The sequence below is a fragment of the Curcuma longa genome, chromosome 11 (assembly GCF_044706935.1).
Source record: "Curcuma longa cultivar G26 ecotype Majalengka, Jawa Barat chromosome 11, ITB_CL_G26_1.1, whole genome shotgun sequence".
Classification (NCBI taxonomy): Eukaryota; Viridiplantae; Streptophyta; class Magnoliopsida; order Zingiberales; family Zingiberaceae; genus Curcuma; species Curcuma longa.
This window is the reverse complement of record NC_133871.1, coordinates 28,619,585-28,637,107: the sequence shown is the minus strand read 5'-3', so window position 1 is coordinate 28,637,107 and position 17,523 is coordinate 28,619,585. Positions and strand designations below refer to the sequence as shown.

Sequence of the window (17,523 nt, the reverse complement as noted above, 5' to 3'; positions counted from 1 at the left end):
ATCCAATATAATACTTAAACTGATTGCAAGAAAGAAATTCTTACGAGGAATTAATCCACTGAAATAGAAAGAATTAATATAGGTTTTCCATGTAACAAGAAATGCTATAACTATCGACTTCTCTGTGACATCAAATAACGAAACATGGCTTATTAACATACAATCAAATATAATATATATACCCAGCAAAGGAGATCTAGCGACGACGAAAAGGATGACGATGGATCGATGCCGATTACAAGCTCGGTTTCGCTGCTTTAGGATTTGCATCAGTAGTCTGCCCCCAACTAACCAGCATGCTTCGCCAGTTGCAGAAATTCTCCGTGCAGATATGCAATCTGGGATCTGTAATGTTCCTCCTCCAGTGCCCGTCCGGGTACTCTTCCTTCTCTGCCTGCCGCCGGTTGTACTCCAAGAACGCCTTGCCCCTCGTCGGCAGCAGGCAAAACCTCTGTAGCTCCTCCGGCAAAGAGTCGTGCACTCTCCACCACGTTGCGTGCGCCGCGTCGCTGGCGAAACCCCAGAAAATCTTGTAGTCCCAGTTGCAGTCGTAGTCCCTGAAGCAGAGCCACGGCTTAAAACCCAGGAAGTGCAACGCGTGGATCACCGGCGGGTCTGCGGCGTATAACGTCTCCCTTCTCGCCTTCACCTGCTCCGGGTAGCCCTCCCAGACGTGCTTCAGGAAGTTGGTGCGCCTCGGCATCCGATGCCACCACGTGAAGACCTCGTTCAGGTACCCCTGGTCGCCGCCGTTGTACGACGTGATCTCCTCTATGTTGTCCATCAGCCACTGGAACGTGCACTCCGACGGCTCCACCACCATCACGCCGGAGTTGAACTTGGTGGCGTTGTTCCCGGTCGCGCTCACCTCCGGCAGCGCGAAGAGGAAGTCGATGTTTCGAAGGACGAGTGCGTCAGCGTCGAGGAAGATCACCCTGTCGTACTCGGTTAGCTGCCACAGCCGGAATTTGCTGTAGTTCCACTCGTTGTACGTGTTGCGCTTCGCCTTAGGGTTGCGGATCCTCGTAATGGTTCTGACCTTCCACCCTGCGGATTCCAGCCCGGCCCGGTAGCTCCCGCTTACGGCCTCGTCCACCAGGATGACGAGGTCTCTTGCGGATCCCGACGAGCGGATGCTTTTGGCCAGCGCGATAGCTCCGCAAACGTACTGGTCCACGGAGTGGAGGATGGTGGCGTACGCTTCCCTTCGTCGTCCCACCTCGGTGTACAGCCCGCGTTTTTGCCTCGAAGGGGATCGACAGCTTGCATGACCCGATCGGAAGCCGAAGCTTCTCCTCCAGCGCTTCTGGTTCAGGCTCGTACAGCCAGAGATTTCCCTCTCGTCTGTTGAGATTCTTGCAAGGGAAGAGATTGGGAATAGGAAGGCACTCTGTGAGAATAAGTACACGGACCGAAGACTTCCCGGCGGCCAGCTTCGCCGCTGAGAGTTGCAGGTGTAGCCTCGCCACGTCCCTGGACCAGCTCTTGGACCGATCGCAGGGCAGCTTGACGGCCACGAGATCGAACCTCGACCCCTCCTTCGCTCGGGGCTCTGGGAGAGATGGACAAGAAGGCACATCATTTTCCTCTTCCTCGTCGATCCATGTTGGATACAGCAGATTCCAGGTGATGCTCGTGTCCGCGTAGTCCAGGTGCAGCAACGTGACCTCTGTCTCAGGCTGTCTCTGCTGCCAAAATCTAGCCTCTGTAACGTTGAAATTGAGCAATCCAACTTTGAGATTTCCATCTCTCGGTTCTAAATCTTTCAGTATGGTTGACAAACGATTCCATCCAATATCTAAGTGTGATATGTACCGAGGGTCGGATGCTGTTGCTTGCCGCATCTCTCCAGCATCCACAAACAGCGATCTATCATCCAAAGTTCATCGCGATTTAGAATTTAATCGATGCAAAATAAAAACTTTTAGAAAGAATACAAAAGTTGAACCTGGAACCGGAGCGCGGCAGTTGGATTTTACGAAGCACGGGGGAGAAAGCAACAGTTACAACCGTGCAACAAGTGAGGATGATCAGTGCAGTTTTCAAAATCTCGAATTTGCAGGCTGAATACCTATCGGGACTCAGTATCTTGCACTTGTCACCTAGCTTGAGACTTTTCGACTTGGTCGGCTTTCTTCTGTCGGTGTCCTCCCTGTTGATACAAGCAGATATCAGAAATCAAATTACTAAATAATCCTGCCAAATCTATTTGGGACATTAAAGTATGGTCCTTCAGCAACACCAGGATTTAATTTGTTCTCTTTGATAACTGTTTCCAACTTATTGGTTGTGGAAAGAGATACAGAACAAAACCTGGCAGCTCTCTGTTTGTCTTTGAGCAGAACAGACGCCGGTTGCTGGACCGCTATCTAAGAACTTGATCATTTTAGTGGAGCTTATCTATTGTCTATGTTACTTGAGAATTACTGATTCAAGGAAGGATAAAGAGATGGCTTTCTCTCAAAAAGATAGAAGAAAAGTGTGTTTTCTTTTTCTCTCTCTCTCCCTTTTTATAAAGAGGAAGAAAAGAAAGTGAGTAGAAACCAAAGCCTTAACGTGAATAAAGTAACCTTCATATTTATCATTTGCGACATGCAAACAAAGAAGAAGAAGAATGAAGAAGAAGAAGAAATTGAGAAGTGGTCCGGGCTAATAAATTAAAAATCAAAATGGTGTTCGTTTGATCAACAACTTGGAGTTCGTGCTCATGAATAAAGAAACCATTCATGAATAAAGGCACTTGGATTCCCTTAGGCCTTCAGGGCCATTTCGAATTGTTTATTCCCCTGTTTAATCTCTCCAGGGAGTTGCACGGGTGATTATTCCCCGCTTCTCGATGTCTCAAATCTAATCTAACCATGAAATCTTATGGTACCATATATTAACTATTTTTGATGATATATAATCATTAATAACTGGACCAAGCATGCAGAAAATGGACAAAAATAAAGAAAGAAAGAAAAAAAACAGAATCAATTCTGAAAAAACTTACTCCATGGCAGTCGAGCGTTGCCGGGCTTCGGTGGTTGAAGGAACGGCGAGTAATCCTTTCATTATATCAAATTGAGAAGGAAGAAAACTTCACCTGGTGAATTGTATCATCAGTGAGATCACGGAAGGCACAAAGACTCAGATTATAAATAAATAAATTAGGAAACAGATCTACAACGTGGGAGCCGGGAGGGACTTGGTAAGCAATTTTTCAGGCTTCAAAACTCAGCTGCCATGGAACCACGCAGAATTAACGTACAAATACAATTCACAAAGTCTGGAACGGAGAAGGACATGCATGGAAGAAGTAATCAAATAAATCCAAATCAAATCGCGGAAAGATAAGGGGAATGAATAATTAAGCTATCGATGGAACTGCGCAGAGCCTTCGAGAGAAAATTATAGAGAAAGAAATGATTAAAGAAGAGAATAAAGAGGCTCACCAATGCTCAAAGAATAGTGTCGTGACGAAGAGGAAGAGATGGAAACTGAGTGGGGCAGGATGTGCTGGAGAATGCCACATTGTTTGTTGTGGTTTTGGGTTTGGGTCCCCTTTATATTCTTGTCGAGTTATCTCATGGATTGCGAGAGGTAGATCCTTGCTTGGCAAGGGGTCCCTGGGGAAACATTTAATTCACCTTCACCCTGATACCGACTCCAGATCCTTGACCAAAGATTTGGCGGTTGTATTCGCTTATCACTCACTTTTACAAAAGAAAATCAATATCAAAGTACTTTGAAATTGTATGTAATTCATAAAAATATGAAAGAATTAATAATAAGTCAAGTAATTAAGGTTTGATCATGAAATGATTTCTTTACTTCCTAATATTTTTGAGAAAAAATAATAACAAAAAGCATTCAAAGTGAAACTATTGCCATCATATTTCTTTTTCTTTTTCATTTTTGTGTTTCCTATTTGTTTTTGTTGTCTCCAGTGGTTGAATGAAGAAGACGTGCAAACAAATCTCGGTTACGCTAAACGTGGTTTAAAAATTATGTTTCTCATGTGCTCGTAAGTTGCAGATATTGCTTATACATGAAGCATCTCTCTCTTCTTGTGGCTAGATTCTAGCCCTTGTATTGATTGCAATTTCAACTTGTTTTGGCCCTGCATAAGCCAATGGAATATATAAGATTGCTCCATCAATTTGTCAACATTCAGCCAACCTTTGAATTGTTAGTTTGTTAATCGCTAATCGTCATTTATATGATTTTAATTAGCTGTCTATATATTTGCCGTAGTAAAGAGAACAATATGTCTTAGTCGTAGAGGTACTGTAATCTGTCTAGGACGACGCTTCGCTCATGCGATTGTCAATGTAATCTGTCTAGGACTTGTGTAATGGCCTACGTACCCTTCCATCTCCATAGTTATATAAGATTATGTGAAGGTAAGTAAAGATATGATTTTCTTCTCATGCAAAGGTTAATCTTCTCTGTCTTCTTCTAGCTCTTTCGTTCTGTTGTGCATGTGTGAGCCTCAGATCTTAATTAGGTCATCGTTGATTTGATTGTCAGAGGAGTCATGTCGACAACATCGACTCCTAACTAACGTGCCTCAATTTGCACAAAGACAACAATCACAGTTCCAAGCGGATGAACAGATGAAGAAGAACACCATCAATGACAATATATTACAGGGAAAAACTATCTAGGATAAATATTTGTAAGTTTTTAAACTTCATTTGGGTATTCATAGTAAAGGAAATGCCATGGAAATATACACATAAATATCTGTCAGATCCAGCCTTCATCTCCTCTCATTTCATGCCCATGCATATATATATCACAAGAAAGCAAATGCAACACCTTTCGCCAACTCTGACAGTTCCGTCACGGCATGAGAATTAATGTAAAGCCAGCCAAGAAACGCATGTTAATCACACAATTATATATATATATCCCACTTAAAATTCATGAGCTTGTTTGTCAGTAAATTTCGTTGTTAGGTTTGAACCGGCCGGTCTAGATCTTATTTGTTCTGATCAACGTTAGAGATACATGCATCTTCCGTAAGACCAATTAATTATATTCCAAGTAGATAAAATGTCTAAATCATAGCCTTAATCCTTAATTTAGTATGTGAAGAAAAGCTCGTTATTATACACAATATAGTTTGCTTAATTTAATTTGTAGAACTCTGTGTCTATCCGGACTCATCCTTCAACAGATAAATCACTGTTTTTTGTTCTTGGCAGTGCTAAAGTGCCCCATCAATGTATAAAGTGCCTCATTAATATATTGAATTGAATGTGAGAGCGAGACTATTTTTTTACAACTAAATTACTTCCAATAATAATAATTATTATATTACTCACTACTGAAATTTTCTAGCTTGCCAAATCAGCAACCCATCGACTGTCCTTCTCCCACAAGTCCATAACTAAACTAGCTGGTGCCACCATTTGCAGGGCGCCCACCTTCCAATTCGCTACAATAGAAACATAAAAACAATTAACAAAATCATAAAAGCACCTGAAAAATGAAAGTAATCTCACTATATCTCTTGTCTTGTCCTAGTAATTCACTTGGCTTATGAACTTGCAAAGAAAGACAACATATATCAAATCCAAGGTTCTTTCTTATCATAGAGAAACTGAAGTCAGTTAATTTTCACAGTTCATAGAATTAATAATTAAAGTCGGACTGATTAAACAGCACATCATGTAGCCACAGTCGAGTGATCTTGAAACTGTCGTCTCAGGAAAATGTTGGAGATGCATGGGCCAGGGCCGGGTAAGGGAGTTAACGTTGTCGTGGTGGCGTACGTTTCCGGTGGGATAACGCCTGCTGGGTTTGGGATCTATGGAGCATGTTCACGTGAAGCAGGGACGTGCGGTTGGCTTATTCCTTCGTTGGCGCTGCCGCTGCCGCCGCTGCTGTTGTTAATTGTTATCAATGGCGATATGTGAGAGCAGCAGCAGCAGCAGCAGTAGTACGTAGTAGTAGCAGTGGTGCACTGCTAGGGGATCGACTTGGGTGGTTGCGAGTGTTGTTGTCAACCCCATGCCATGCGCGCGTGTCGCCATCTTGTCGATGCTCGTCTGCTTCGTTGGGAACGCGACGGATCGAAGGTTTTGTCGTCGATCGCCATTAATTGATGTCGCCTTGGCTGTGTCGGCGCCGTATTGCGGGTTTTGATCTTTCGAACGACCACTGGTTCGCGATGAAACATGAGCCCAGCCCCCAGCCTGGGCCGGGCCGGGCCGGCCCAACTGTATTCAAGCTCAGTACTAGTGTAAGAGCAGTTTTGAAAATAAAATAAAAACAAAATGTTTAATTCTTAAAAAATTAAAAAGAAAACTAAAGTTTCTATGTTTAAGGTATAAAATAAGATTAAATTATCAACAATTAATTACTTGCCTGATCTAATAAGTGTAAAATATGAAGAAAAGAATTGAAGTTGAATCGTTTTTTTTCTTCTAATCTTTCGTGGAAGAATTGAGGTTTAAATGGTCAGACAGCTCTCTCAGCTTGAGGCTTGACTGGATTACAAATTTACTTCCAGGAATCTACAAATTTAGCAATCAACTAAAGCAGTGTCGAATTTACAGATATCCTTTTTGCTATTCATGGTGGTCACAGCTACTTGATTGAACAGCATATCCAAGAGAAATTTATAAGAAAAAGTTCATAAATCATCTACAAGAATTGTAGTTTCAGTACGTCAGAACTCATTGATGTTCCATGGTTTATCGTAGAGTCACAATTCAGCTCATCAAATTCAAGAAACTGTAACACCATGATTCCACTAGAGATACAACAAACCGCTGAATTCCTTTTTCTCCATCTGATTCATTCAGCATCTCATACCAGCATCCTGCTACACTTCAAATCGGCATCGGCGAGAAGTGCACGAGAATCTCTTGCAACTTGATCACTTCCACAGTCATCGGTTTTTCAACTCATTCACTCCTCTAGACAAGCATTTAATCAACAAATACTAACAATTAACAAAGGTAGATGTCATCTGAATATTTGAATTGAGCCAAGGAGACCAATATTCAATGATTTCTTTTCCTGTACCTGCGAGTCTCACAGGCATTCATTATATCCTACATCATCCTCTTCATCTGCAGGCCCCTGAGGATCTACCAAACAGTCGCCTCCACCAGATTTGGAAAGCCTGTCCAAGATTTGGGGACTTGGTTCCATGCTCTGCAAAATGACAGAACCATTCCTCAAAAAAGATCTGTTGCTGATTCAGCGGAAGAGTGAGAAGTGCTTGGCCAAGACTCTCCTCCAACATTCTCATATCTAGCCCCTTCGAGTACCTCTGTAACCAACCAAAATCCGATAACATCGGTCTGAACCACGCGCTGAGAACAGCGAGCCTCTGATCACTATGGCAGTGCAACTTCCCTCTACCTAATGCTACAAATACACCCGCTGACACACGGCTTAGTTCAAACCGCATCATTGGGGATGCCTTTGCATGCATCATAATCAATTCCACTTGTTCTGCCCACAATTTTGCGAAATCTTCTGCAATTTCCTCCTCAACAAGGATTTCCAACAACCAAAGGAGGTTTTCGACTTGCTTTGAGACCCTTTCAATCAATGGCTTTGATTCTTTCCTCATAGATGTTTGATCAGCAAGACCACCATAACATGTGGCTTCCTCAAAGAGCTGGATGAGGGAATTTAAAGATGAATGACAAATGCCATACAGTTTTCCCTTGTCTAGTCCAGTAGGGACTTTCATATAGACTGAACTCTTAGAGAGGAGTCCAGTGACTAGACACTGCATTTCCTTCCTCGCTTTCCTGTTTGTCCCATTTGTAACAGATTGAATAAGATGTATAGCTACATCCTCTGAGTTATCACACTCCTTTGGACCTAACCTGCTTAACACATCTTCAGTTATTGCTTCATCAAATTTGCTCCTTGCCAACAAGCTTTTCAGCTTCTCTTCCTCACTTTCATTCCATGGAACAGCTTCGATATACCGTAAACAGGATCTGATGCCTCTGTCAGACTTAATTATAGAAAATACCTAAAGTAACATGAAAGAAAATGTTTAACTTTAGAATCAAGTAAAAAAGTGATAATAAAATTGAATGTCAAAATTAAAAGGATTAAGCTAATAGAACAAATGGCCAACTTAGTTCCATTTCACTAACCTTAAATGCTAATACAGCTTTGCTTAAAGTTTTGCTTTCCATGAATCTTACAGAAGAAGCAACTGATTCATTTGAACACTAGGTTTCATCCAGGTTAACAACTTCTATACAGTATCTTTGGTAGATCAAGAAGAACGACTGATACATTGAGGTATTTGAAGAACTATACTAATTGAGAAGTTATGAAGTTACAGTAATTCACATTATCTTCTTTAGGAACATTGGCACATAGCCTAGAATATACTTGCATTGAAGAAAAAATAATTAGTCATGAGAGAATAGATGGCACTTTCCAAGAGAGAGATAACAATTTAAATAGTAATACAGATATATAATTTCCATTATCACATAACATATTCCTCGTGATACACAACAAAGAATGAGGGAAAATGTAGGTTATATTTAGGTCCAGTGATTACATGTATATTTTGATTATTTTTTAATTCTTCAAACTTTGTTTTCACTTGATCTCACCCACTATTTTACATGCTGCTGTATATGCAGAGACAGAGAGAGAGAGAGAGAGAGAGAAGGTTGAGAAAGCATGGACTGACTGTTAATCTGGGGAAACTTTGGAAGTTGCAGGCGTATAAAAAATATTAAGGATTACATAGATAAACTATAAATAAAACTTTGGAAAAAGATGGTTAAGAGAAGAATAAGAGATGAAACAAAATCTTCAAAAAATGAATTTAGGTTCTATGATTGGAGGTCAACTATACATAACTTTAATTTAAGAAAGCAATTAATGGATAAATATAGAGGGAAAAAAGATTCCACTTGATCTTTTAGACTCAGGAAAAAATTTATAATATAATTCCTAGACTGTTATGGTGAATATTAGAAAGAGGAATAAAAAGTTACTATTTCAACACAATAATGAAGTGTAGCAAGTAATTTTTCTATGTTGTATATATACATCAAGGGTCAGTATTAAATCTCTATTTTTCCCCTTATACTAGTACTAGATAAAATTACTAAATATATGTTAGATAAATTTCCTTGGTATATGCTATTTGCAAACAATATTGTGCTAATTGATGAGAGAGTAAATAGAATAAGCCTGAAGCTTGAATGGCCAAGAAAAAGGTTAGAAACTAAATGTTCTATATTAAGTAGAATTAGAACAAAATGTATGAAATATTGCTTCAACAATGCAAAATAAAATGTGACTACACAGTTCAGATGGGTGAAAAGAAATCCTTAAGTTTTAAATACATTGAATCTATTATTTAACAAGATGGATCGAAAAAAAATGGATGATTATAATGGCAAGGTGCTTCTGGAGTTTGTATGCTTGTCATGCACCATTAAAACTAAGAAAAATTTTTCAGATTGTACCATGACAAGTCATACTTAATGGATCAGAGCAATGAGCAAGTAAGAAACAAAGCGCACAAAAAATTAGTGTGGTAGAGGCAAGAATGCTAAGATAATATAAGATTAATTAACAAGAATGCTAAAAGAGGAAGGGAAAAAAGCAGTAAGTAATTAAATAAATCCAACAGATGATAAAATGAACGAAACTAAATTAAGCTGATATAATTAAAAGTGACTGGAAAGATATAAGACATCACTAATTATAATTCTTAATTAGAGCTCAATGGAGTGATAAAATCCATAAATATGGCTCCAAATAGTTGGGACTCACTGTTACTGTTATTGTCCTATGTTTGAAGGTTGAAGTTTAATATAAGGGGTAGAGAAGGACGTCATTGAGGTTTGTTTTCTTCCATTATGTCATGCCTGAGAAAGTAGAAAAAAAAATATCAGAAAGATTTCCTTTAATAGATTTTTTGGTCATGTAGTTTTCAGCAATACATTGCTTCTTATTCTTAAAAAATGTATCAATGTGAGTAAATTTCTATTTACATTTCTTCTAAGGAAACACCACAATTTTCATTTGAAGGGATCCTTGTACTCCCTAACAAAATGCTTAAGAAAATAACTCTGCTGAAGCTGCTAAATGTGGAAGTTCCATTCAGTTCAAACACTCATCGTGCTATCAAGAGTAATAAATTTAGTATCGGATCAACACTTGAAAAACATACTGGAAATGCAGTGGAAAAGTAATACCTGAATAAAGAAGAATAAAAAAAAAATTACCGACACATTCTCACCTCAAGAATGTCAATTGCTCTAGAGACCCCTGCCTTGGTAAGCCACCTAACCGCATCCTTCTCGTACATGAGCTCGATTGCTTCCTTAAAAACATCCACATTGTCTAAACCAGAAACCTCAATCTTCCATGAAACATCACCCGCATCCGAGAGCTTCCTGCTAGAATCCAGAAGCTTCCCTTTGAAAAAGGCACTGTTTTCACAAAGTACCGCTGGATCCAGCTCCAGCACCAATGAATTCCCATCTTTCCCATTCAAAATAAGACAGAAATCCATTCTTCCCTTCCTCAGGCAAACCACATTGTCCTTTACCGGGTTCTCCGATGCCAAAGGCACCTTCTTTGGGACTGGATCTGGCCGCTCTGGCTGGGAGACGGAGGAAATGCCGGGAACCGATTCGGCTACCTCCGGCAGGGGCTCAAAGGGGTCAACGGAATTAATGGGCGAGACCCTGCCAGGGGAACGGATACGGCGGAACGGGTCGATGATGCCGAGACCAAGCTTGCTTCCGGTTCCGGGGGAGTGAGAGCCATGAAAGGAGCCTGAGAAGGACGGCTTCGGCGGGTACTTGTTGGGACGACGATCCAAATGCGGCGGCCAGTCGGGACTTCGTGTGAAGGGGGCGAAGGAACAGCACAGCGAGCGGTGGAGGGTGGGGGATCTGCGTGCAGGGGTTGAATCGTGACTGCCGGATTGCGCCATTACCGCTCTGGCAAAAGTCAATGCCGGGCGGCGACGGCGAAAACGATAAGAATTAGGGATAGGGGAAGCTTTATCTTCTGCTTTCCTTGGATTCGACTGCCTTCTTCCGCGGTGCGTGCGCGTTGACAGGGTGGGCATCTACATACTACATCGCGTGATACGAAGCAGAACATCAGTCTCTTATTAAGAGAAGCGACTCGGATCACAACTTAAGTGCCGACTTCCGCATGCGGCGCCACTCGAACAAATCGAATATTGGCAATATAATTTTATTCGGCAAAATTATCAAAAAAGTCTCAATTTTTTTTTTCAAATTTAATTTAATTTAATGAGCCCGCAAATACATACATGTTTTGAGCTTTCAAGCCTCTCTACTACTGCTTGTCAAAGCAAATATAATTTGTATTCACCTTCTTCGAATCTCATTAGCAAGAATTAATGCATATCACAATGAACATGGCCAATGTAGTGGACAATTAATTATTTGTACAAGATTTGTTGGAAAAGGAATCAAGAAAGTGGTAAATGAGCAAAATTTGAGAAAATTCAGACCAAATCAGGTTGATAAACTTATTTTTCTTGTTTTCTTCTGATCACTATGAAACTGCAATGCTCCAACATAAATAAATACTGAAATTTAACGATAGAAGTAGCTATGAGAAGGGACTGAGATTTCGTAGTACCCTGCAGCTTCATGGGCAAAGATTCGAGGAAACATCGGTTTTTGTCCCTGTAAGAAACCGAAACCAAAAGCTTAAATAGGTTGAGATCAACTCAAGACAAACATAACATTCTCCAAGAACAAGATTCTAGAAAAAGTTCAAGGTTTTCCTGCCTCCCATGACACAGCAGCTATCCAAGAAATAAATGCATATTTGTTCAGTGAAGCACAAATAAGATGAGTTTTGAGGGGAATTTCGCTAGAAAAACCTGTGAAACAAGGAGAGCAAAGAGACCTTTGCATTTGATGACTTGACCGACCGTGCTCGACATTTCTTCAAACAATTTAGCAACTTTACTGTGAAGAACACTTGAGGTTGCTGCCTTTTCTCTCTGGAACTGATATGAAGAACATGGAAATGCTCGCGAGCTTTTTATAGTCACAACTCGTCTACTCTTTTCTTAATTGTCAATTAACAACTATTGCATGAATCCGGATCTTAGTGAACTACTCCCTCGCTGCCGTTCTGCTAATTTTTTTACTCGATCGAAACTAGAAGAACATATTGATTTGAAAAGTTTGCTACTTTGTCTTATTTCGAGGAGTAGAATAAGGAAAGAGCTGCCATCGGGCGACGCTTACAGCAATGGAGAACTCTATATAAGCGAAAGAACACAGGATTTTCTAGTTGTAAATTGAATAATACGTGGAAAACTGCTGCAGTTGCTCCAATAAGTTCTACTAAAATGCTCAAACTCAACCTCTATCTTTTAAAATGTTTAAATTATAACTTTCTCTTGTTTAAAAAACTAAATTTTCTTCCATTATTTCGTAAAACTGATTGATTTGATAACTTGAGTGACCGAAGAAACTTCAGCGAAACTTTTTGGAAAAAAAAAGTAAATAAATATCCATTGGTTTTATCTTGATTATTGCTATGAAAAAAAACGATTTTAATTAATGAAAAAATAAGACCTTGATTGGTGATGCAAGCTGGAGTAATTAGGACAGATATATTCATCATAAAACAAAATGTTCGATATTCCAACAGGAACAGGCTGGATTTGGATAAATCATTTTTCTAATTTCTTGATGTTCCTTTCATTTTGCCACATGTCCCTGACAACGTGATTATTAGGGTGGAAAAGTAGAGGAGGAACAAACAAATGAAAGGGAAGGTGAGTGAGATTCATGATACGGGGGAAATTATTGTCTCTGATTCTCTTAAATCATTTCTAGAGACAATCAGTACAGAAATCTAAGAGGTTAATCTACATGCTGTGCATTAAAATTCTGAAATAATACATGACCAAAAACTCTGAGCTATCTCACTTGGCTCAATCTGTTACGACGCCTTTACATCCATGGAAATACTGATTCATCATTCAGTGTAAGTGTATAGTTAGTTATTACTGTTACTGGAACCGAGTTCAGATTGGTTCTGAAATATGTAGTTGATAATTTCTCTGGTTTCAACAGGAGACACGTACTAATATTATTGCTGCAACTGCAAGAAGTAGATGGAGAACCAGATCAGACAGGCAGCTTGCGACTGTCTTTACATGGAGAATCAATTGATTTACTTGCTTGATTTGGTCGGTCCCTGCATGGGTTCTTTCATGGGTGAAAACATTTCGAAAAAAAAAAATCTGAAGTTTACAAAGTGAAATGAAGAAATAAATGCTTATGAAGAATTAATCCATTGAAATAGAAAGAATTGATGATGGTCTTCCATGCCTTTCAAGGTACAAGAAATGCTATATCAATCGATTTCTCCTTCTGACACATCAAGAAACAAATCCAATTTCTGATCACAAGCTGGGTTTGGATGATCGAGGATACGCGTCAGTGTCGCCCCAATGAACCAGCATGCTCCGCCAGTTGCAGAATTTCTCCGTGCAGATATGCAATCTGGGATCCGTAATGTTCCTCCTCCAGTGCCCGTCCGGGTAATCTTCCTTCTCCGCTTGCCTCCGGTTGTATTCCAAGAAGGCCTTGTTCCTCGTCTGTAGCAGGCAAAACCTCTGCAGCTCCTCCGGCAACGTGTCGTGCACTCTCCACCACGTCGCGTGCGCCCCGTCGCTGGCGAACCGCCAGAACATCCGCATGTCCCAGTTGCAGTCGTAGTCCCTGTAGCAGATCCACGGCTTCAGCCCCAGGTAGTGCACCACGTACAACACCGGCGGGTCGGCCGCGAATAACCTATCCTTCCTCGCCTTCCTCTGCTCCGTGTCGCCCTCCCAAAAGTGCTTCAGGTAGTTGGTGTGCCTTGGCACCCGGTGCCACCACGTGAAGACCTCGTTCAGGTACCCCTGGTCGCCACCGTTGTACGACGTGATCGCCTCTATGTTGTCCATCAGCCACTGGAACGTGCACTCCGACGGCTCCACCACCATCACCCCTGAGTTGAACAGGGTGGCGTTGTTCCCGATCGCGCTCACCTCCGGAAGCGCGAAGAGGAAGTCGATGTTGCGGAGGACGAGGAGGTCGGCGTCCAGGAAGACCACCTTGTCGTACTCCGTCAGCTGCCACAGCCGGAACTTGCTGTAGTTCCACTCGTTGTACGCGTCGCGCTTCGCCTTCGGATTGCGGATCCTATTAATGGTTCGGACCTTCCACCCCGCGGATTCCAGCCCGGCCCGATCGCGCCCGCTTATGGTCTCGTCGACCAGGATGACGAGGTCCCTAGCGGATCCTGACAAGCGGATGCTTTTAGCCGCCGCGATGGCTCCGCAAACGTACTGGTCTGCGGAGTGGATGATGGTGGCGTACGCCTCCCGCCGCCATCCCACCTCGGTGTACACCCGCGTTTTTGCCTCGAACGGGATGGCGAGCTCGCATGACCCGATTGGAAGCCGAAGCTTCTCCTCCAGTGTTGCTGGCTCAGGCTCGTACAGCCAGAGATTTCCCTTGCGCCTGACGAGATCCTTGCAGGAGAAGAGATTCGGAATTGGAAGGCACTCTGTGAGAATAAGGACACTGACCGGAGACTTCCCGGAGGCCAGCTTCGCCGCTGAGAGTTGCAGGTGTAGCCTCGCTACGTCCCTGTTCCAGCTCCGCGACCTGTCGCAAGGCAGCTTGACGGCCACCAGATTGAAACTCGACCCCTTCTTCGCTTGGAGCTCGGGGAGAGATGGGCAAGAAGGCGCTTCGTTTTCCTCTTCCTCGTCGATCCATTCTGGATACAGAACGTCCCACGTGATGCTCGCGTCCGCGTAGTCCAGGTGCAGTAATGAAACCTCTGTTTTAGGCTGCTCATGCTGCCAAATTCTAGCTTCTGTAATGTTGAAATTGAGCAATCCAACTCTGAGATTTCCATCTCTTGGTTTAAGATCTTGTAGTATGGTTGATAAATGATTCCATTCGATATCCAAGTGTGATATGTAACGAGGGTCAGTTGCTGTTGTTTGCCACATCTCTACGGCATCCACAAACCGCGATCTACCATGCAAAGTTCACAGCCATTTTAGATTCTAATCGATTCAAAAAGAAAAAAAGAAAAACTCTTGGGAAGAAGAAGAACGAATAAAGTGAACCTGGAACCGGGAGCTTTACGTATCGTCGGGAAGAAAACAAGAGTCAAAACCGTGCAACAAGTGAGGATGAGCACTGCCGTTTTCAAAGTCTCGAACTTGCAGGCTGAACAATACCTATCGTGGCTTAGGATCTTGCACTTGTCTGCAAACTTGAGACCTTTCGACTTGGTCGGCTTTCTTCTGCCTGCATCGTCACTGATGAACCAAGCAGATATCAGAAATCAAATTACTTAATGGTCCTGCTAAATCAATTCGGAAGGCATTCAAAGTGTGATCCTTCAGCAAGAAATGTTTCTAATTTGTCCTCTTTGTATAAGGTATAAGGTGCTAGCTCATTGGCTGTGAAAGGAGATAGACAAGAAAATTTAGCAGCTTTCTGGTTGCGTAGCAGAGGTTTCTTTGTCTTTGAGAAGGACCGATTCCAAGTCAAATATGTATGTGATCCGAGAGCTGTCCTGAGATCAGTTCGCTAGACCAGTATTTAAGAACTTGGTCTTTTTAGCAGAGCTTCTCTGTTGTTTATCTTCCTTGAGAATTACCAAGGAAGGATAATTTGGAGATGACTTCCTCTCAAGTCTCAAAAAGAGAGAAGAAAGAAAGAGTGTCATCTTTTTATAGGAAACGTGAGTAGAGAAAACATCTGAATCCTCAACCATAATCATCATAAAGTAACCTTCATATTTATCATTTGCAAGTTGCAACAAGCTAAGCAAAAAGAGGGGGAGGGGAAAAAATATAAGTGGTTAGCTTCTGCACGAGACTCCTGCTAATGGAAAGACAAAAATGGCGGGTCGTTCGATCAACACAAATTTACACTGCTAATAAATAAAAACACATCTATCATCGACCTTAATTTGTGATAGAAAGTTGGCAGAATGATCCCTCTAGACGTTCAGGACCATTTTCCCAGTTGTTTTCTTCCCCTTTACGACCAATTTAATCTCTCGAGGGAGCCCTGTGGATGCTTGCTTCCCCGCTTCTCAATGGCTCAAACCATATGGAACCATCAAATCTTATGATGGTAATGTATCAATTCTTTTGGATAATACATGATCACTAATAACTAAAGCAAGCATGCAGAAAACAAGCAAAGAACACAAAACAAAACAAAACATGAGCAATCCTGATAAAACTTACTCCATGGTCGGCGAGCGTTGCCGGGCTTCTGCAATGGAAGAAACAACGAGTCCTTTCATGATATCAAGCTGAGATGCGAGAAGGCTTCATCTACGCAATTTCAGTAGCAGGAACGTTATCATCTTCATCAGCGATCAGATTATGGAAGGTACAAACAAGAAAATGACAATAATCAGAGGTGAAAAAAATGGAAACCGATCTACGACGTGTGAGAGACACGGAACAATCCCTCAGGCTTCCAAATAATGGAGCCATGCAACGACGCAGTATTAACATACATTTCAGAAATCTAGAAGGATGTAGCCCGAGCTCTTGAAAGAAGAGATCATATAATTCAAGGGAAAATGACAGAACTAAGAGATACAAATTTTTTTTTTTAAAAAAGAGAAGAAATAAGCTGACCAATGCTGAAAGAATAGTGTTGCGGAGAGGAAGAAAAGAGGCAGATGCTGAATGGCGCAGGATGTGGGGAAGAAGAACACACAGTACTTCTTGTTCAGCTCAGGGGTTCCCTTTTTCTAGCTGTGGAGTTACCTGGTGGAAGGGTAGATCGTCGGGTGACAGGGAGGGGTCCCCAGGAAAGAATGTTTAATTCGCGACCTTCACCGTGACACCGAGTCCAGAGTCCTTGACCGACTTCTTATCGTTTTAAAATTATTTATGGGCAAAACATCCAAACGTACCTCTTAAAAGTGATTCGACTGGTTTCCTTTTAATTCGATGGGCCAATTACCAAACTGTTTGTTTTGGGACGACGACAAGTTTGGGAGATCATAATGAGTTGGTTAGTAGGTGTTGATATTTTGTTCCTTAATTAGACTTGTATTATTAAAATTTATTTATTTAATAAGCGAACTGCAATAATTTTGGGTTTGAACAGGAAATTTGATAATTCATTTACAGCTATACTCTTAATCAAAACTGAAATTGATGGGGAGATATTTAATTGTTAATTAATCTGTAAGGATCATTTATTAGACTTTGCTAATAGAACTTTGCGGCAGTGAAGGTAATTCTGCATTTACTTCCAGGTGTTTACAATTACCTCAGTGCATCTTTTTCCAATTTGTGTTCTTCAGCGTCACCTCCACAATGTGTTTGAATGTCTTCAAAGAGTTGAGCTAACAGTTTGCTCTTCAAAGATGTTACAAAGAGAAAGAAGACAGCGAGCCTGATTAGGATAAATTAAAAAATCATTATTAGAAAATATATGTATTTATACATGTCGGCGGATCTTATACAGATATTGC

At 41.4% G+C, this 17,523-nt stretch overlaps 2 protein-coding genes and 1 pseudogene across 3 annotated transcripts; all 3 read right to left on the bottom strand.

Annotated features, from left to right (window-relative positions):
* Window positions 1–184: 184 nt before the first annotated feature.
* Window positions 185–3,520, bottom strand: LOC141839114 (putative UDP-glucuronate:xylan alpha-glucuronosyltransferase 3; annotated as a pseudogene).
* Window positions 3,521–6,632: 3,112 nt separating this feature from the next.
* On the bottom strand, window positions 6,633–10,964 carry LOC141839898 (BTB/POZ domain-containing protein At2g13690-like). The gene is made up of 2 exons (XM_074727749.1): window positions 10,238–10,964; window positions 6,633–7,990 (listed from the first exon to the last, which is right to left on the bottom strand). The coding sequence occupies exons 1-2, from the start codon at window positions 10,937–10,939 to the stop codon at window positions 7,064–7,066; spliced, it is 1,629 nt and encodes a 542-aa protein (XP_074583850.1). The 5' UTR covers window positions 10,940–10,964; the 3' UTR covers window positions 6,633–7,063.
* A 2,142-nt stretch (window positions 10,965–13,106) lies between these two features.
* On the bottom strand, window positions 13,107–16,750 carry LOC141841447 (putative UDP-glucuronate:xylan alpha-glucuronosyltransferase 3). Of its 2 annotated transcripts, none has more exons than XM_074729622.1 (4): window positions 16,676–16,750; window positions 16,274–16,395; window positions 15,137–15,331; window positions 13,107–15,041 (listed from the first exon to the last, which is right to left on the bottom strand). In XM_074729622.1, exons 2-4 carry the CDS (start codon window positions 16,330–16,332, stop codon window positions 13,412–13,414), a joined length of 1,884 nt encoding a protein of 627 aa, XP_074585723.1. In that variant the 5' UTR covers window positions 16,333–16,395; window positions 16,676–16,750; the 3' UTR covers window positions 13,107–13,411. The 2 variants fall into 2 exon arrangements, with proteins under 2 accessions (XP_074585723.1, XP_074585724.1); XM_074729623.1 differs by having other exon boundaries at window positions 16,274–16,363.
* Between the last annotated feature and the right edge of the window lie 773 nt (window positions 16,751–17,523).

Bases quoted from the DNA above. Each gene is read 5' to 3' on its own strand.
- LOC141839898 (XM_074727749.1), bottom strand. From the start codon at position 10,939: ATGGCGCAATCCGGCAGTCACGATTCAACCCCTGCACGCAGATCCCCC. The intron at 7,991-10,237 runs GTGAGAATGTGT...ATGTTACTTTAG, and splicing joins GAGCAATTGACATTCTTGAG to GTATTTTCTATAATTAAGTC.
- LOC141841447 (XM_074729622.1), bottom strand. From the start codon at position 16,332: ATGAAAGGACTCGTTGTTTCTTCCATTGCAGAAGCCCGGCAACGCTCG. The intron at 15,332-16,273 runs GTAAGTTTTATC...TTGGTTCATCAG, and splicing joins CAACGCTCGCCGACCATGGA to TGACGATGCAGGCAGAAGAA. The intron at 15,042-15,136 runs GTTCACTTTATT...TTTGCATGGTAG, and splicing joins CGTAAAGCTCCCGGTTCCAG to ATCGCGGTTTGTGGATGCCG.